Source organism: Fulmarus glacialis, unplaced genomic scaffold, assembly GCF_000690835.1.
Source record: "Fulmarus glacialis isolate BGI_N327 unplaced genomic scaffold, ASM69083v1 scaffold25825, whole genome shotgun sequence".
Taxonomy (NCBI): domain Eukaryota; kingdom Metazoa; phylum Chordata; class Aves; order Procellariiformes; family Procellariidae; genus Fulmarus; species Fulmarus glacialis.
In genome coordinates, this window is record NW_009212861.1 from 1 (window position 1) to 20,187 (window position 20,187).

The 20,187-nt window shown below is 44.4% G+C and overlaps 1 protein-coding gene across 1 annotated transcript in view; it reads left to right on the forward strand.

Moving 5' to 3' along the window:
* The first annotated feature begins 6 nt into the window (after nt 1-6).
* KLHL12 (kelch-like family member 12) overlaps nt 7-20,187 on the forward strand; it is a 22,081-nt gene continuing 1,900 nt past the window's right edge. Inside the window, exons 1-9 of the mRNA XM_009578014.1 lie at nt 7-210; nt 5,804-5,957; nt 6,762-6,979; nt 9,607-9,756; nt 11,800-11,914; nt 14,142-14,248; nt 15,228-15,423; nt 16,549-16,707; nt 18,288-18,386. Coding sequence (XP_009576309.1) covers nt 31-210; nt 5,804-5,957; nt 6,762-6,979; nt 9,607-9,756; nt 11,800-11,914; nt 14,142-14,248; nt 15,228-15,423; nt 16,549-16,707; nt 18,288-18,386 — 1,378 coding nt within the window. The 5' untranslated portion in view covers nt 7-30. The remainder of the gene's footprint in view (nt 211-5,803; nt 5,958-6,761; nt 6,980-9,606; nt 9,757-11,799; nt 11,915-14,141; nt 14,249-15,227; nt 15,424-16,548; nt 16,708-18,287; nt 18,387-20,187) is intronic.

Genomic DNA, 20,187 nt, shown 5'->3' on the forward strand with positions numbered 1-20,187 from the left:
TGGTGGCTGTGCCCGCAGGTGCCGGGCGCCATGGCCCCCCCCAAGGACATCATGACCAACTCGCACGCCAAGTCCATCCTCAACGCCATGAACGCCCTGCGGAAGAGCAACACGCTCTGCGACGTCACCCTCCGCGTGGAGCAAAACCCGGCCCACCGCATCGTCCTGGCTGCCTGCAGTGACTACTTCTGCGCCATGTTCACCAGCGAGGTCGGTGCGCCCCGAGATCGCGGGCTGCCGCCGGCCCTGGGTGCTCTGTGGGTGGAGGAGGCAGGACCGCCCAACGCTTGGGCTGCTCTCAGTCAAGCTGCTCAGCAGCTGGGCCTGGATCCCCTCGTGGTGGTCCAGGATCCTCCCCTGGTGATCCTGGAGCCTTCTGGATCCCCTCGTGGTGGCCCTGGATCCCCCACGGTGGCTCAAGATCCCCCCATGGGTCTCTGTGGTGGCCCAGGATCCCCTCATGGTGGGTCTGGAGCCCTCTGGATCCTCTCCTGGTGGCCCAGGATCCCCTAGTGGTGATGGTCTCCTCATGGTGGCCCCAGAGCCCTTTATCATGGCATGGTGGGAGTTAGAGGCTGCAGTTGGGACCGTGGTCCTGAATCATTGTCTGCTGCGTGACCAGCCTGTGCACCGGAGAGCTGCCAGGCTGAGCTGGCAAACAGGAAGGCTGTGGTACATTTACTGATTTTTCTAGCAGTGATTTATGGTCTTCATGCTTCTGGGCATCTTTCTCGCTGAGGGTACCAGCCCTAGTGCAAAGCTGTGTGAGCCATGGTGTGCGCCTTAGACCAGGTGGTGAATTAAGGCAGCCCTTTAAAACTGAAATGGAGGGTATTTAACTCATGTTCTTGTCTCTGTTTTGCACTGGCTGATCCACTGGTACGTGTTGGGTTGTGCTGTTGCTCTTGTGAAGAGGATGTAACCTCTAGCACTGGGGTTGAGGGGGGAATCCCAGTTGCTGTACTCGGCAAATCCCACTTGTGAGGACCTTTGCTCTCGCAGTACTTACTGTATTGACTTGCACTACCTGCATGCTATTTTTTTGAAATCACTGAAAGGTAATATTTGAGCTAAAGCTAGCACTCGTTCATATGTTAAATATGAGGTGCTTTGCCTGGCTTTGTCTTTTATAAGTTTGAATGAATCTTTGTGGCTTTTTCTTGTAGAAGATGCTTTCCTTATCCTAGCAACTTCCCCATTAGCAGGGAGAAAAATGACTAAGTAGCTCAAAGGTCCTAAAGACCTCCCTAGCCCAGTAGTCCTTGCAGGAGAGAATCATTTTCTTCTTTGTTTTACCCAGCAATGAACACTGTTGGCAGAGCTGTCTGTGTGCCTACTTCTCTTTCTTTCAGTGCTGTGTCAGGTGAGCACGTGTCTTAATTTTTATAGTCCTGTGCAAAGCAACCAAAAAAAGATGTATGTGGACTGACCACATAAGAATATGTTTTCTGTCCATGTCTTCATGAAATTTGTAAATTTGTTAGGTTTATGCTTTTTCTCTGCATAAAGGAAATGTAATTTAAAAACAAAAAGTACACAAAGCAAATTCAGTCCCTGGAGGCTGAAGTTCTCTGTTTACCAATAGCTTCAATGTACACAGCAGTATGGCAGACTGTCTCTGCTTCTTTGTGTTTGCCACTCTGTCAATGCCTTTGACTTCTTGGATGCTATCTAGGCAGTCCGATCGCTCTGTGTGCAACATTCTTTGTGGCTGGACGTTTTTTGTGGCTGCTAACAAAGGCTGAGGATTGGTATACTTTGGAGCTAAGCTGAGATCATCTCTCCTTCCTTCTTTATACTCTCATTTTAACTGCAACATTGTAGTGACCTTAATTCATAGATGTAATTCTTCCTAGAAAAATAAGTGCATCCAGTGCCCAGTGGGCATGATTGCTTGATCTCTCATGCTCCCAAATTGCCGCTGCTTTAAGGGTTTTACTTCTTTTGCTTAGTTTGTATTTCTTCCAAATTTGCTTTTTCGTATGGAAACCCCAAAATGACAAACCTGCCAAGTGGCACACACAATTACTGAGTGTTTGTGGGAGAGCGTTCTTTCCAGGAAATGACAGCTTGGTAAGCCTCAAAGTGGACCTGCTTCCTATGCGTGTCAATGACAAGTATGTTGGTGAGTGTAAAGGGACAGCATTTGGTTGCGCTCCAAACACTTGTGGGTACAGAGTGTTTTGGCCATGGCTGTAACTTGAGTGAACTCAAAATGCCGGATTGCATAATGGACTAACAGTCTCTGCGAGGGCTTCCTTTGTGTTTCATCGCTCGCCTCCTGTGAATTTGGGGACTGCTTGGCTAGCTGTAATGTGTGGCTTTTGTCAGACTTGGGCTACACAAGGTGTTGTTCGGAACTGAGCCCTGGGTTATGCCCACTGTCATTCATGATGCTACATCTGTGCGTGGCCAGTGTAGCACTGAGACTGTCATCAGAGATTATCATCATAAAGAGCTGCGTTTGCCAATCCCTGTGTCTCTAGTTTCCTTCCTTCTCTCACTTCTGACTTTAACATCTACTTTAAAAAGTTCTCAATCTTACTCAGTATTAATTTCTTCCCATTTTCTGTTCCCCTTTTCCAGAATGAGGAGAAGCCACTGATCACCTGTTGAACCCCTGGCTTTTGACAACACTTTTTTTCTGCCCCTGTGCTGAGTAGTGTGGGAAAACTGAAACGCCCATCAGTTTTACCTACAGGGTTCTTCCTTGTAGTGAAAATTGAAGAGCAGTCTTAGCAAATGCTCCCCTGGATCCTAGTTTTGCACTGGCATTTCTGTCTTTCTTTGGACAAGTTAGTCTAACTCAGGATGTGTTAAGAGTTGATCATTGGCTCCACCTCAAAAAGAAACTAGTCTGTCCTCTCTTGGAGGGTATCTTCTAGAAATTGAAGGGGTTTTTTCCCCTAGAATGTGGAGAAATATTCTTCTTACTCGGAAAATAAACAGCTTCTGTTTCCAGGTTCTTATGTGGTCATCTTCACTGTACTGTGAACACCTTCCAGAATGCAGTGAGCCACGTATTAGCACTGTCATGCCAGCATTTCTTTTCCTCTATAGGTGAGAAGAAATTGCAGGTGTTTATTACAGTACGCCTTTGTGTATCTGCATTAGTAAAGGCAAAAACAAGAAGTGGCCTTGGATAAGAAAGTGCTTCCAAAATTTTAGGCCCATTCTCCTGCAGAGTGAGTTGCATGATTTATGGATGGGATTTATGAGAGACAGCAACATTATGTTTCACAACAGAGCTATGACTTGCAGCCCCTGCCTTAAGGCTTTTAGCAACTTAGGCATCCTGGGGTAAAACTCCTGATGCCTCAAGTGACTCTCCTTAACTATGGGAATGTGTTTTCCTGGATGCTCCGGTTGATTTCTGGATCTATACTGCAGCATACTTTTTATGACGTGTTAGAAATGTGCTTGTATTAGGGAGTATCAGTCCCTTATAGCTTTACTTCCTGATGGTTAACAGAACTCTGATGTTAAACTAATCTGAAAGTCTAACAGCAGAGATGCAGAGATATGTCTTGTACCACTAAACACCTGCAAAAGGAAAGCTGCTTGTACTCTGTTTTGATTAGCATTGTATGACCATAATTTTGCACTGCTTCTGAGTCCAAATATGTGGATGTATTGATAAAAGAGGGACTCTCTCTGCCCCAACAGCACTAAGCACTGTATACAGTCCTTAACACTGCATATGCAGTCTGGAGCTACAGCTCAGACTCTTCATGGGATGTTCAGAATCAAATTGTGTCTGCTCTGAGATCCTTCTTTAAGGTATGATGCTAGGATCCCAAGTTATTCTGCATCACATACATTGTGTGAAGTTACTTGAAATATTTTCTTCCTTCCAAGCAATCTTAGCACGTGAGTAAAGTGTGAGCCAAATGACAACTAAGTAGTGGAGTGTAGCAGAAGTACAAGGGAAGCAGGAGGTGCTCATCTCTATAGTATTAGTGTTGTCCCCATGGTTTGTGTTTTGGTCAACAGTATAAAGAGAGTATGTGCATGTCGATTATTGATTATTGAATATCGGTTGTGGGGACAGGAGCTTCTTTACCAGCTCCAGGCGAATCTGTGAAGAACAGATGTCTACAGCTTCTACCTGATGCAGTATAATACATTAACAGGAGATCTGGTGCCCTTGTAAAGTCCTGTCAATAGATGTTTGTAACTTCTTATCCTTTTTCTTCCAAGTATGTATGGTCTACATCTCCATTTGCTTGTTGGAATCATATGAACATCTTGTCTGACCAGTTCTGACCTTTGGTAACATTCTGTGTCCTTTATCTGTTGTACCAAAGAGCTTAGTCTTGTTTTGGGAATGTTTTGTCTAGCCCAAGTTAGGAACTCATTTTATCTTCTAAATGCAATGCATGGCCTGTCATACAGCAGGTCAGACAAGGTAATTTGCTGTTCCTTTCTGACTCTGGATGCCATAAAGTTTGTTCACTGTGTCGACAGACTTGAAAGGCCTCTTCCCTCAAATTACTTCCAGTATCACCATTACCTCCTATGTTTCTCTACTGTGAAGTGTATCTCTCTGCATCATAGAAATGGCTCAGTCTTAGCAGAAATGTTTCTTCCCTTCTGCTGTGTCATTGAAAGCCTCTGCAGGAATATCCTTGACTGCTCTTATTTTCTCTACTTCTGTATTACCTCCTTTTTCCCCAACTGTGGCAGATTCTAAGCCAAGCGATCATGCTTTCTGTTCACTGAATCTCTGCTCAATCTGTCTGTAACCAACTTCAGGCTCATTCTTGGCAAGAAAAGTCATGGGATTTCATCTGAATCGTGCTTGCACTGATACTGTCTACTACAAAAGTCATGGGAAAAAAGGTTGGTTTTGCAGCGTGCTGCATGGAGACATCCTTCTGTTGAGGTCCGTTCATGCTGATGAGCTTGCAGCTGTGTGCAGGGTGTGATTAGTGAGTCCACCTGCTAGCCCATTGTTCATGAATCATCAGATGCTGTGCTAGCAGCTTCGTGATGGATGCATTGAACCACAAAGCTGTTGCTTTGTGAAACATAAGCTCAGTTTTGTACCTATAGAGGTGCAAATTTGGTGGATTCACAGAATTTACTGTTCCCAAAGACTGACTGTTGAGGGGGTCAGATTTCTTGGAAAAAATAATTATTCCAAAATTATGTATCTTAGAGGTGATAAAATGGTCAGCGGACAAAGTCAGGATTGTGTAAGTACCATTATTGTATGTACTATCATTTTACTTTGAAATGTTTAAGCTAAACCTACATTTAACCTTTAACTCTGAACTTTCTGGCCTATAAATAGCCATTCTTTTTAGGAACCTTCACCATAAGTTTGCAGAATGAATCAGGAATTGAACAGTTAGGAAAGATTTTTATTTGGTTTGGTTTTAGAGCAGAGTGGAGAGGTGGGGACTCCATGTAAATTGCAGTATGTCATACACATCCAGCCCAGAGAGGAATCCCCCTGGGCTGTTCCTTGTAATAAAGCTTGGAGTTACTGCATGGAGAAAGAGTTTAGTTGTCTTGCACAAACGACACATGTAATTTCTGCTATCTGTAATCTCAGCTTGCTCATTTTACAATGCAGTTTGACTGTCCTCCCAATCCATAATGGACTTTGTCTCTTTTACTCACCCTGTAAGTGAATTCAAAATCCTTCCCCTTATTCTTTCAGTGAGCACAAGAAGAGAAAGGACAAATCTCTGTTGAAACCTCTCTGACAGATCACATTTTAAAAAACTGCTGAGCACTGCTGGCTTTTTGATCACATTACTGAAAAATAAGCCTTTGTCTCCCTTCTAATTTACAGCTCTCAGAGAAAGATAAACCCTATGTAGATATCCAGGGACTGACAGCCTCCACCATGGAAATCCTGCTAGACTTTGTATACACAGAAACTGTTCACGTGACAGTAGAAAACGTCCAAGAATTGCTCCCAGCGGCATGTCTGCTTCAGCTGAAAGGTAATTGCCACGTATCAGCACAAATTGCACAATTGCTGCTGTTCAGAGATTTGGTTTGTCTGACCTTCTGTAAATGGAAGACAGATTGTGGGAGGCATGATATTTATAAGTACTTATGTCAAAATTCTTATGTGTCTTGTGCACTGTGGTCTCATTGGTGGAGGAACTGACTTGGGTGGGGAAAAAAGATGATAAACCAGGTTATTGTTCCATGCTTTGGGCTACTGGATTTCTGCGTGATAATTCACAAGAGGAATTGTGGGCTGTATAGCACATAAATGTTACAGCTCAGTCAACTTACAATAATAAGCAAATCCTAGATATCATTTGACATGCCATCATAGTATGTCTGGGTCATTAACAAACTGGTTGATGTCATTGCACGTGCACCTATAGAGCTATCCCAGGCAATTATCCCAAATCCCAGGCAACTATCAAAAAGACATTGGAGAAAACCTAGAAATCTGGTAGCCATATCCACTAGCATATACATTTTTTGTTTATAATCCATGAAGCTGAATACAACTCACATTTGAGTCTTTTCCTAGTATCAGATTTATTTAATTTTTGCATTTAAATAGAATAGCCAGAGATCAAAACAGCCCAAACACCTGATCTACTGTTTAGTGTTTTCACGTCCCTCCAAAGAAATATTTGCATGTGTGTGTTTCTGTAGTATTTTTAAGCTTGTTAATTGAGTTGGATTTTCATTATTGTTTAGAACTTTATTTTCTGAAGCCCTTTCCAAAGCAGTGGATTGATAGTAAGCATGCAGTGCTCATTCACCCCTCCAATTTTCCATAGGTGTGAAACAAGCTTGCTGTGAATTTCTAGAAAGCCAGCTGGATCCATCAAATTGTTTGGGCATTCGGGATTTTGCTGAGACACACAATTGTGTTGATCTAATGCAAGCTGCAGAGGTCTTCAGCCAGAAACATTTTCCAGAGGTGGTTCAGCATGAAGAGTTTATCCTCTTAAATCAAGAAGAGGTTGAAAAGCTCATCAAGTGTGATGAAATTCAGGTAAAACCTGAAAAGTACCGTTACTGTGCAAAGCATTGAAGTAGAACATTGAAACCAGTCAGAAATTAGTCCATACTCTTAGGGTGGACTTCTCACACAGTTCCTGAATTTGAAATTTAATTTCCAAGAAGCTTCTTCTAATTTTTTAGCCATGTAATCTGAAATTAATCAGTAACATGTAGCTCCTGTGTAAGAATTTGTTGTCACACAAGTGTTTCTTGCAAGTAAGACAATCACAGTTAGTTACCTCTGCAGAATTCTTGTTCCCTTGTCTCCTCCTTTCCCTGGAGGAGCTTTCAGAGGTTACAAAGACAAGTTGTCTCAATGTCTACATTTCAGAAATACCCCCAAGACTTTAACTTCTATTTGTAGACCTTTGCATGCTACTCAGCAGCACAAGGAATGCACGTGTCATCCCAGGCATTTGGGTGTCCTTTGCTTTTACAAGCAGCAGAATGCATGATGGTGCAGGGTAGTCTGACTCTTCAGGGATTTATATGCAGATTTAGTTCCCTTAAGGTTGGTTGCTGGAGGATTTACTATTTGGCTGGAACCTGTCAAATACTTTTTTCCAAATTTGCTATGAATAAGTTGGGCATTTCTTGGTAATGGGGAGGGGACTTGATTTTTTTATTGAGATGGACTTTGTCGAGAGTTGATGTTTGCTTCAGTTCTAAAAGAAGTGATTGAAGCAATCACTATTCAGAGTTCACAGTAACATGAACTCTTAGAAGCAAACCACTGTAAATGATATCTTTGGTGGAATTCCTGAAAAGCCAATACAGGGGTAGAATTCTTGATGTTTGCCTTGAAAGTCTGCCTTGAAAGTGGCCTTCAGCCAAGCTGAAATCCTCTTGTTAATAAGCCTGCTTGAGAAAGAGCGTGCAAGACAGCAGTGAAAGACCCTGGCACAGGGCAAGATAAGCAGTGGAGAAAGGCTGAGTGTGTTTGGTGTTTAACAAGCCACAGCCTTAATGCTGTGAGGGTTTGAGCTTATGTGGGTTGTGGTGAGTACTGACATAACGCTTCTGGACAGTGAAGAGGAAATAATGAGGAACTTGAGAATGACCCAGCCAAACTAATCAGATGATCCGCACAGGCGAAGTAAAATTCATTGTGGATTGGAAGGACTGATTTAGGCCTTGCAGACACACAGTGAGGTGTGCATTCATTGTAATACCTTAAGAAGGTGAAGGGAGCAAATCTAGCTGTTGCTGTGCAGTGCAGAAGTGATGTGCTGTATCAGAGAGTACTGAGGGAGCACCCTTGGAAAATGCCCTGGCTGTTCAAGAAGTATAATGGCAGGTCCTCACTGTGATGCTGTGTTTAGTGTTACTCATCGTTTACCAGAAAACAGAAATTATTTCATGAACAACAAAACTTTTAAATATATCAAAGGACAGTCAGTTCAGGAGGGAATAAAACGATGTGGGATTATTGCATTTAAGGAGGAGGTGGAGAAAATTGGAAACGATGAAGTACTCTGCTCTCCTTTTGTGAGCTCTAATTGTCCTTTCTCTGTAATTCAAATAGAAAGAGGCCATTTCAAATTACACTGTAACAAATATAAATCAATGGCTTGGAAGAATTGCCTTACGTAATTAACCTCTGAGGCTCCCTGCTTCAGAACATTCTGCAACAGACAGCTTCAAACTGAACTTCAAAGTTTACCAGTCATATATCGGTGGAAGACTCAATCCTCTTACTACAGTATCTCCTTTTATCTTCATATTTAATAACAGTTAACAAACCTCATAATAATAAATTCATGTCTGATTTGCTTTTACGTTGGATGATCTAAAGATGTGCAAAAAGAAAACCAAGCCTAAATAATATATTTTACAGCTTTTTACAGTTCTTTTGCGTTTGGTAATCATAGATGTCCAAAGCACCTGAGGTTCTCTAAAAGTATCAAATTTTGATGGTTTAGTCAGTGTAATCTCTGGAAGTGGTGTAAGCACCAGCATGTGCTGGTCCTAAATGGAGAGAGAAATAAACTAGTCACAAAATAAAATGAACAGTAGAAATAAACAGTAATATTCATGCCCCATTCAACTCTGAAATCCAGTTGTTTATAGTTTCTTAAATGTGGATTGAAATTAAAAAAACCTTAAATGTACCTGGTATGGCTCGGATGTTAAAGGGGCAGTGCATGGGCACGGGGCTGCAGGGGATTAAGCGAGACACTGCTCCGTAAAAAGGAAACGTGATTCTGATCATCTTTATGATGGTACTTTGCATTTTGCAGGACCGTAACTCCTGCTCCGCTGAGAAGTCAGGGGAGCTGCCCTGCAAGTTACTGCCTGTCACTGGGCTCTCTCAAAAGTGGTGGCTCCCAGCCTCTGGCTCTGCTGCTTACCATAAAGCTCACTTTTCTGGCGCTCGTACTGCCAGTTGTTGATCTCAGCTGTAAGGAAAAACAAATGCAGTTTTAAGGAAAAGAAAACGAAGGAATTTCATAGTGCTTGTAAATACAGCTCATGGGAATTTCCATAAGACTTTTACTTGAAATGTCCCGCTCTCTTGCTAGCTGGGAAGCAGTGTCAACAGCTTGGAAGTTGTCCGTTCCATGGTAATAGCTGAAATATCGTCCTGCAGTCTGATCAGTGTGTGCCTCCTCTTTCCAGGTGGACTCTGAAGAGCCAGTTTTTGAGGCAGTTATAAACTGGGTGAAGCACTCAAAAAAAGAACGGGAAGCATCACTGCCAGAACTGCTGCAGTACGTGCGCATGCCACTTCTCACCCCCCGCTACATCACAGACGTCATCGACACCGAGGTATCCGCAGCCCGGGTCCATGGACACAGAACAGCTGGGAGCCAGTATCTGTGTATGATTGCCATGTTCCCTGGTTAGACTCCTGCTGTCCTAACAGAACATGTTAAAAGCTGCTTTCTCTGCTGATGCTTTTTGATGCTGACACTACGGAGTTGTCCCTGTTCAGCTCGAGTGCCCACTGTTTTACTCAGAAGTAGTTTGCTGTGTCAACAGTTACAGCATCCTGCTTTTCAGCTGGAAGGGCACCCCATCCAGAGCAGTTAGTCAGTTGTCTCCTGATATATGTAGCACTTTTCTGTTGTCATCTGTTACAGTTTTCTAACAAGTGCTTTCTGCCTTTCATTCGTAAGCGCTAGCAGGTCTCCTCTAGGCTGAAGGCTGCTGGCATGCGATCCTAGGGAGGAAATGGCTCCTCAGAAATTATTTCAGGTGCAGATGGCAAGCAGAAGGACAGCAGCTGTGTAGGTCCAGGGCCAACACACAAGTCAGAGCCATATCTAATGCTGCTCCTTTGTGTGGCTGGGGTGTTGCAGAGGCAAACCAAAATGTGGATGATCATAAGAGATAATTAAGCTTTTGCAATGGAATTTTAATTCCAAACAGGACGTGATGCTGACCCCATGCAAGGTTTGACAGGAAGGCACAGAGAAGTTCAAACCAGCATTCTGGTTTGATGGTGATGTGAGGTTATCAGTGGTTACTAGCCCTTGTCACCTGACAGGTGCTGAATGTTGAATGACAGACTTCTCTACACGGAGAAGTGGCTGTTTTAGCAACATTCATCTCTAATGTGATATAGCTGCCTTTTACAGATGTTCTAAATAAGGGCAGCTAACAGGCAGTTAGGTTGTGCCAGAGCTAAAATGTGTTTAGTCAGATTGTTTGGTCCACTTTAAAATGAAATTGAAGCTAACGTGAAAGGGACTGGTACCAAAACAATTAGATCTGTTCCAAAACTAGCCTAAGATAGTGTGTATACAGGGCCTCAGCTTTCTTACTGCACAGGCTGGCCTCTCCAGACTGGAGGAGACACACAGTGGTGGGATATCATCATCTTGGGACAGCATGGAGAGTAGAGTGTTGGCCCTGTGTGGCATCATCTGCTCTGAACAACCTGGCTGTCTTGCACAAGCACCAAGAACTTGTAAAAATAAATCTTAACTTATGGCAGCAGCATACAGCACCAAACACCCAAAGGGAACTGAACGCTGAGCATTCAGGGGAGCTTGGTCCAGGCCCTCAGCCAGGCAGGGTAATTACACAGCATTATGCAAGGAGGAGATGAGATGGTCCTTGGGCTGCAGTGCCCCCCGCTTCTTTTAAAGAAGACCTTACTGCTTCTGTAGTCTTTCATAGCTCTATGTCCCACGTGCACAGGGATCAAGCTAATAGATCCAGCAAAACTGCTTTGTTGTGCTGCGCTCCTTGTTTCTTCTTTGATGGCAGGTGCATGCTGAGATGAGGAGGAGATGAGATGATGAGGAGATGAGATGGTCCTTGGGCTGCAGTGCCCCCCGCTTCTTTTAAAGAAGACCTTACTGCTTCTGTAGTCTTTCATAGCTCTATGTCCCACGTGCACAGGGATCAAGCTAATAGATCCAGCAAAACTGCTTTGTTGTGCTGCGCTCCTTGTTTCTTCTTTGATGGCAGGTGCATGCTGAGAGTTGATTATATGGGGCAGATCCAGCCAAACTGATTTCAAGTGTAGTTTCACTGCCAGTCCCCCTTCTCAGACATATTTCTCCTGGCTTAAATGTAGCAGAAGTGGCTTTTCCTTAGTTTTCCAATATAGTTATTTTCATTATGGAACCTGCAGTGCCAGGCTTTGCATGAGAACTGAGCCATATCTTTTCAGCTGCAGTCCAGTCTTAACTTGTCTTTGCATTTCCTTGCATGCAGTATTTGCACCATGACACTACTAGCTACAGCCTGCACACAAGTAATTTTAATGCTGTCTGAACTGACGAGAGTTGGCTTTAGGACAGTTCTTATGAGGGATCTTAAAATACATTGCATGTACCAGTGACTCATGTTTTCCCTCAGCCTTTTATACGATGCAGTCTGCAGTGCAGAGACCTTGTAGATGAAGCTAAGAAATTTCATCTTCGGCCGGAGCTCCGGAGTCAGATGCAAGGACCCAGGACAAGAGCACGTCTAGGTGAGCAGCAAAGGAAAGGACACTGAGAAGGTCTGGGGCATTGGCAGGTATTGTGTTATACACCATGTCCAGTGCCTTGTAATTGCACTGAAGTGCTTCACAGCAGTAACTTGTTGATCCACAGTCCCCACTGGTACAGAAAGGGGATGGGACCAAAGGACAGAGGTACATTTTTTCCAGAGCACAATTGCTTAGGGGCAATGTGGGGACTAGGTGGTTGCCTTTAATCCCAGGCCCCTGCTGTAACCGTAAAGCCAGTTTCGTGAGTTGTTGGTGCCTCTAGATTTGTTTGTCTCAGTGTGCAGCTGTCCAAGAAGTGTGGGAAGAGTTTCTTCCTGTCTAAAAAGGCAGGTATCAGTGTCAGAAACAAAAAGAGCTGCGAGGTGAGAGACGGCTGTGTTACAGTGAAGATAAGTTTTCAACAGGGATCTCAGAGAGAAAGGCACAAGGAGGGAGATGGAGAGGTCCCTCTTTCCTTTCAGAGGTACTTTTTTGGGTTTTTTTCCCCCTAGTTTTATTAAGGCAAATAAATGATGATTTATTCCTCTTATTTCAGTAACTCCTACCAAGCACAGTCACTGAATTGTTGGGAAAATGCTTGGCTTAGGACTGTAAGCACTTGAGAGCAACATAAACAGTAGGAATGACCTGCAGAAGAAGTAAAGGTATTTTACTGGCTTCTTCATGACTGTGGCCGTTCCTCACCTGATGCCCCTTCTCTTATCTTCAGACTCGCTCTCTCTGGACTGTCTCTGCCATGCCTTTATCCCAGGCGCACTCACAGGGGACTGCAAGCAAACCTCCCTGCGTGTTCTCCAGTGCTGCTGTTTTCGTGGTGGAGAGGGACCCTGAAAAACCCTTCATGGCCATTTCCTGTTATTAACACTGTTTTAAGGGACAGAAAGCAGTTTATCCACTAAAGGAGGAGGGCAAATTAGGTTTGTCAGAGAGACATATTGATTAGATTTTTTGGCCTGAAGGGAATGTTGTTATGATGTGGTTTGACCACCAGCGTAGTCCAGGCCACAGCATGTCTCCTGTTTTTCTGGGAACATCGTACATAGGTTTCAATGACATGCAGTTCAGCTCAACCTGTCATTTTAGAAAGACACATTTCATTTTGTTCTTAGTTGAAATGCTTCACCTAATAAAGGAGACATCACAAAACTGGTTTATTGTTTAATTATACGGGCAAAAACTGTGCAGCTTATTGCTAAGGTTCATCTTCTGGATTCAACCCTACCTTTTTTACTTGATTCAATATCATCTGCTATCAGCGATGCTCTTATCATGTGTCACTTACAAACTTTGATCAAATTGTGTATTAACTTTCTATGGGATAAATTGAAACGATTGCACTTTTAGCTGTCACACTGTACAGGAGGCTTTCCAAGCTGTTGTTGGAGCTCTTTTGTGAATCCTTCATAGTTATTTTTTATATTATTCACCTTTATCTGAGGTGGCAGCTGTTTTGCTTTGTGACAGACAGGGTCTCGTTAAATCTTTGTTGCTCAGTGTTCAGTCCTTCTGCAATGAAAAGCTGGACAGTAAAACTCCCTGTTGCAGAAAGGGCCCAAGGGATTCAGGGGATGCTCGTCTGTTTTTAAAACTGTCATAGAAACCTACCTCTAAGGCAATCATTACAAGGAAAGTAAGAAAAATTTGGGGACAGTCTCAGAGAAAAGAAAGTAGAGGGAAGGCAACTTTGAAATAAAATACATAAGATTTAAGAGACAATTCCTCTGAAAATATTTCATTAATTTTTCAGGCTTCAGTCAGCCTGACTTGTTTCTCAGTGAAATGGTGAACAAAGGTGCCTGGATGTCTTTTGCAAATGAGGGGAGAAGGCCCTGTTTTGTGAGGAGGCTGCAGGGAAGCAGCCATGCTACTTCAGCTTTCATGTGGTGGTAAGAGGTTTGAAAAAAAAAAAATCGTAGAAAGAATACAAAAGAAGATATTATCAAGCCAACTTCAGCACCTAACTTAGCCAGCTTGTCTCTCAGAGTCCCTCTAACATTAGGAGGAACAGCCCTCCAGCAGACAGCTCCTAACACCTGAGTTAATCTTACTGCCTCGCGCCCTGGAAGAGTTTCTCTCTCTTCTTCCCCGGATTTAGAGGTGACTTGTTGCACCAAGGAAGGCTCAGAGATTCTTCAGGTGACTCCCTTGAGGTGACCCTTTGGTTGTGAAGGGATTGACTTGACTTTGCTCTCCCTCTTTGCTCTAGGAGCTAATGAAGTCCTGCTTGTGATCGGTGGCTTTGGCAGCCAGCAGTCACCTATTGATGTTGTGGAGAAATACGACCCGAAGACTCAGGAGTGGAGTTTCTTGCCAGTAAGGGACCATTTTTGGCCACCACTGGGTTGAACAAGCTGTGATCAAACACTGATCGTGTAGCATCAGCTATATAACATTCTTCTTTGGGCTATCCTTTGAGTTCTGCTTGGAATTTCTGCCATAAATTCTTTAGAGTTGCTGAGGTTTACATAGCGAATGCTGAAACCACTTCACGTTTGCAGATTGGCTAAGTAAGCTTTGTTTAAGAGGCGATTGTCATATTTCTAATCAGATGAGCCTACAGAGACCCACATCTTTGTTGTGGGAGCGAGAGCTATCATGTTTCTATTGAAGGGGTGTTAAGCTTTAAGGTTAGTGATGATAATTGAAATGTCGATAGGAATAGTATAATCAGTCCTGCTTTCAGGCAGGCTGCATGATCTCTCTGGTTTCATTATTTCTGAGCATAGTGGGCAATAGTAAGGAAGAGAGAATTTCTGCACTGAGGACTATTTCTACCCAAATTTAAAATCACCTTTATCTATGTGAAATGGTGGAGAACTGCCTCTTTAAGATGCTAATCACAGAAGATCCTGTATCACCTGGTGTCCCAAAATTCTGTTCTTTTTTGGAGGCTAAAAGCTTCAGGTATTTTAATCAAATATTCCGAGTCTCCACATTTTCCCATTAACAGTCTCTGCAGGGAGCTAGTGGGAGGCACACAAACCCCCAAGATGCATCAAAGATTCATAGCAGCGTAAGATAAATGATATTTAATGCAAAATATTTTAGTGCAAAGAGGCCTGGCCGTGAGAAAAGAGCATGGCAGAGAGAGAGTACAGGCAGAAGAAGGCAGAGGCAGTCGTTAAGTATTTTAGCCAGGGCTGTATCCTTTAAATCCATAGTGCTGTTTGCCTCTGTGGTAGTGGGCCATTTTCCAAAAGAACGGCAAAAGAGGATGGAAGAACAGCAGTTGGTCTCCATGCATCAGTGCTATTTCCTCTCCTTGACCTTTTTATTCCTTTTACTGTTTTAGAGCATCACCCGTAAGAGGCGTTACGTTGCTACAGTGTCCCTGCATGATCGGATCTATGTGATTGGGGGGTATGATGGTCGCTCTCGTCTCAGTTCGGTGGAGTGCTTGGATTATACATCAGATGAGGATGGTATCTGGTACTCCGTGGCTCCGATGAACGTACGGCGAGGCCTGGCAGGAGCCACAACCCTTGGAGGTACGTCCTGGTCACCTACTGACAGGGCAGTACAGCCTGTTCAGTTCTCATCCTGAAATGCCCTGAGCTGGTATGTGCAGAGTGGGATGGCTCCGAGGGAGGAGGTGAGTCTGAAATTCTGGCTTCTCATCATTTGGATGTAGAAATGGAAAACTTGCCCACATATCCTGAGAGGAGCTCTGCCTCCGCTTCATTCTTACGGCATGTGTCTGTGCATCGAGGAAAAGGAACTCTGTGAGGGATTATTGAGTGGGAAGCTCTCAGGGTGGTGACAGTGTCACGTATTACTGAACACAGGACACCAAATACAGCAATAACCATCCAGCATTGGAGAGAGGCTGAAACTGGAGTAGAGGAGAATTCTTAGGACAGACTTGGAAGAAGAAAACTACTTTACTGAGCAAACCAGAACACTTCAGCTTGCTTATGCTGGCAAAGCAAAGGCCAAGAGGGAATACGATTGTTCTCTATGAGTATAACTTGGCATGAAAAGGAAATGGGCAATATAAGAATTGAATAAGAACAAATGGTTATAAGCAGGCCAGGAATCGAAGAGTATTGATTAAATATTATTCATTTAGATTGTTAATAATCTACTCTAATGAAAATTCTCTTAAAAATGCAGCTGCTTTGAAGATGACAGATTTGTGAAAGTGTTGCATGAATTAGGTTATCCAGTATAGGGGACTGATCTTGATGATCCAGACATGTCTTTTGGATGTTCTTTCCTTTTGCTACCTGTGTGTTTACGACCTTGTAAGCATTTACTGTGGGGAGGTGCTGACAGGATGCTAGTGATAGGCAGGGTTTGGGGAAGGCAGTTTTTCAGTAGGTTCTGCACCATGAAAAAAATAACTGGGGTGTGCATGTTCTCTTTCATCCATCAGCAAGAAGCAGATTTAAGGGCCAGATGGGTTTTATGTTTGTTTAGTTTGTTGGGTCTGTGAGCAGTCAGCTAGGGTGAGGAGGCTGGGTTTGTCTTAGCTTCGAATGTGCCAAGAACTGTAGTTGTTCCTGTATTTTGCAGTCCATGTTGTAGGCTTGCTCCATCTGTGAGGGCCTTCTTGCTTCATGTGTGTGCTTGATACTTGACTTGCTGAGTCCAACCTCTGTCTAACATTGCAGACATGATCTATGTTTCTGGTGGGTTTGATGGAAGCCGACGTCACACCAGTATGGAACGATATGACCCGAACATTGATCAGTGGAGTATGCTGGGAGACATGCAGACAGCACGGGAAGGAGCAGGGCTTGTTGTAGCTAATGGAGTTATCTACTGCCTCGGTAGGTACCTTAGGACCTCTAGGCATTCTGCAAATACTTGCTTTTTACAGAAATGACAGTGCAGATGCTGTCTGTGGGGAGCACCAATAATTTCATATCCAGGTTAGAAGAGAAGATTTAACTTCACTGCACTGGGCACTGCACAGCTCTGTCAGCGAATGCAGCCTGTGCTCACCATTACCATCATAGAATCATAGAATCATTAAGGAAATGCAGCCTGTGCTCACCGTTACCATCATAGAATCATTGAATCATTAAGGTTGGAAAAGACCTCTAAGATCATCAAGTCCAACTGTTAACCCAACACCACCATGCCCACTAAACCATGTCCTTAAGCCCACTAAACCATGTCATCTACACGTCTTTTAAATACTTCCAGGGATGGTGACTCTACCACTTCCCTGGGCAGCCTGTTCCAAGGCCTGACCACTCTTTCAGTAAAGAAGTTTTTCCTAATGTCCAGTCTGAACCTCCCTTGGCGCAACTTGAGGCCATTTCCTCTCGTCCTATCGCTTGTTACTTGGCAGAAGAGACCGACCCCCACCTCGCTACAACCTCCTTTCAGGTAGTTGTAGAGCAATGGCTTAGACTGGAGCTGCCATATAACTAGAGTAAGTGCTGTCAGAAGCAAATTGGACACAATCAGCCTACATTTGAGGGATGTCTGAAGCACGGGGGATAAGCAGTGCCAGCTGAGGTTTGCAGGGTCTAGGCAGTGGCTGAGATGCCCTAGAGATGAAGCAGATAGCCACAGGACAGAGGGTGCATCTGCTCCACACAAAGCAATGTTGGCTGTAGCACTCCATAAATATATCCTGAGCTGTATGAGTTCCAGCTCCTTTCTGTAGCACTCGTATCATTTTCAGAGACCCATGCCAGCTGTGAATACGGTGAGAGTGCTAGAGGGCAAAGAATTCAGTAAGCTTGTTTTGTAGATACACCTTCTGGGCCCCAGAAAAGGCAGGCCCATCACTGTACCCACATTTGTTACAGTCCTGTTCCTGGGGAGTCACAGATACTGGACACTGGTTTATGGGTTTCGCTTCCCTCTCCCAAATTCCTCTTCCTCACACTGTCCCCCGAGGCAGATGCCAGCACGCTGCTCCTTTGCTGAAGCTGCACAATTAGTTTTCTTGGTATATCCTCTTGTGAAACAGCTCTTTGAGACATCCCAGACTACACTGTGTAGCCTCATAGCATCAGTTGGCGGCTGCAGCACACAGCCCCTCAGCCAGTGCCAGGTCTGGAAGCTGCACATCTGCTTTAGCAGGATGGCATCAGCATTGGCATCAGCATGCTCAGGGCAGCTTTGGGCAGTGTGGTGCTAACCTGGTTGTACTGGTTTGGAGAGGTGATGCTCTTTCTCTGCAGTGCAGAGGCAGAGCTTGCTCTGAGCTGGCTCTGGTCTGGCATTGCAAGCTACAGAGATCCTCTTTGTTCTGCCAGCCCCGGCACGTTGTGAGTTGTGCTGATTGCTGTGCAACACTGTACTAAGGATGAACCAGGCATGTTATTGCTCTCTACACAGGAAACATTTTCCAGAAGTCAGACCCATGGTTTGCTCCTCTATTTTGTTTCAGGTGGCTATGATGGGCTGAACATACTGAATTCTGTAGAGAGGTATGATCCCCACACTGGACACTGGACAAATGTCACCCCAATGGCCACTAAGCGCTCAGGTAAGAGCCCACAGTGCCTTGAGGTCAAAATGTTTTGTGCTGCACTGAGGAAGCAGCCACTGCTGGCTTGTCCTGCTGCCCTTGAGGATGTTGACTCGCAAAAGTGGGTGGTTTGACTTTGAGAAGGGATGATTTTAGGACATACTGACTTAACTCCCCGAGAGAAAGATTAATTTTCACATGCCTGATGTCTCCATCTCATGTTAATGTGTGTATAGAGGAATGTGGGTATGGGTTTGTAGGTTACAGGGAGGGAGAGGAAGTCTTGTGTGACTTCCATAACTAGGAACAGTGCACAGCTTGGAGAAAAGCTAGCATGGAACAAACTACAGACCATAGTGCAAGATAATGGGACAGTTTGCTAAGTCGGTGCTCGTCAGCTGCACAGGACACGGCGAAGGCAAGAGTGCTCTGGCAGGCTGCTCCTTCACCTGCTCTCCAGTTTGTGAAATGCTAGGCATCAGCTCCTGGGGCAGCACTAACGCAGGGGGCAGCACTGCCAGAGCAGTGTCATGCTGCAACAGTCTTATGCTAATGACTTGAAACATGGTGCAGTCACACATTAATTACCCACCACCAACTTTTAGTTTGTCTTTCCTGCTTGGTGCCCTATCTGAGCTTTAAGTTTGGCAGCTGTATCTAGGAGAAAAATATAGTTTAAATCCTACTTTTGGAGTGACTTCCTGTCTCAGTTCTCCTTCATTTCTCAAAGGAGTTCCTGTGGTGATTGTGCAGCTCCTGTGTGCTCAAGTGTTGGCCCTCTGCTATTGCACTGCACCTCAGGCCGCCTGCCCCAGACCTTCATGGCTGGGCTAGCAAGCAGCCATGGCCTTGCTCAGCTGTGTGTGGATGGGCAGGATGCTCAGTGCCTCCACAGCTTTGTGGTTCTCGATGGAGTAGTTCTGATGTGCTTACAGGCCCTCTTTCAAAACTCTTTTGAAGTTGCTCTTTCTCTAGTTCTTTCAATAAATGTCCTTTACAATTAGCCTAGGCAGCATTGTTTCTGTTTGTTCTCTGCTGCAGAGTTCTTGTTGAGGGACAAGTACTGGTTACTCAATCAAAACTGGTCTCTGTTCTAAAAACATTTAAGCTTTCTTGTGTCTGCAATGGCATTCACCAAAACCCCGAGCTTTAAATATTTACTCCTGTGACAGGGCTATTCCTGTTAAGTGTGGGTTGGAAAGTATTTCCCATATGCCAAGAATGGATTTGATTTAGAAGTTGGTCGCTGTCCACATCCAGGAAGACCCCACATACAAACACGTGATAAAATCTGTGGCTTTTCCTATGTCAGAGGGAACACGCGAGATGTATCTGCAGATGTCTAGAAAGCTTAAAGACAAGACGGCTTTCCCCCAAGGGGTCTGTTGTGTGCACAGAGAAGATGGCTTCTGGCAAGACCAAAAGCAAAGAGTTCAAGGGGAAAGCCTTTTATAAGAAGCATTTCCCAGGTCCATGCTAGCTTCCCACAAGACTTGGAGGCTTTTGGTAGCAGTGCCTTGGCCCACAGAGCAGGCTCCTCAGTGCCACAAGCGAGCAGGAACATTGTGAGGCTCTTGACCCCAGCACTGACTCAGCCAGGTTCCTTCCTCAGTGCTGCGACCTGGAGCACTGAGGTCTGAAATGGGGCTATGCCCAAGAACGTTTTTTGGCCCAGGTTTTTGTGCTGCCACTCTGTGGTACTAACTACTAGTACGAACTACTAGTAGCTTAGATACCAGTTGCACTTGCAATCTCCATCCTGGTATCAGTTCCAGTCCATCCATCCTGGTGACTGTGGACCCTTCTTTTGCCCCAAGAC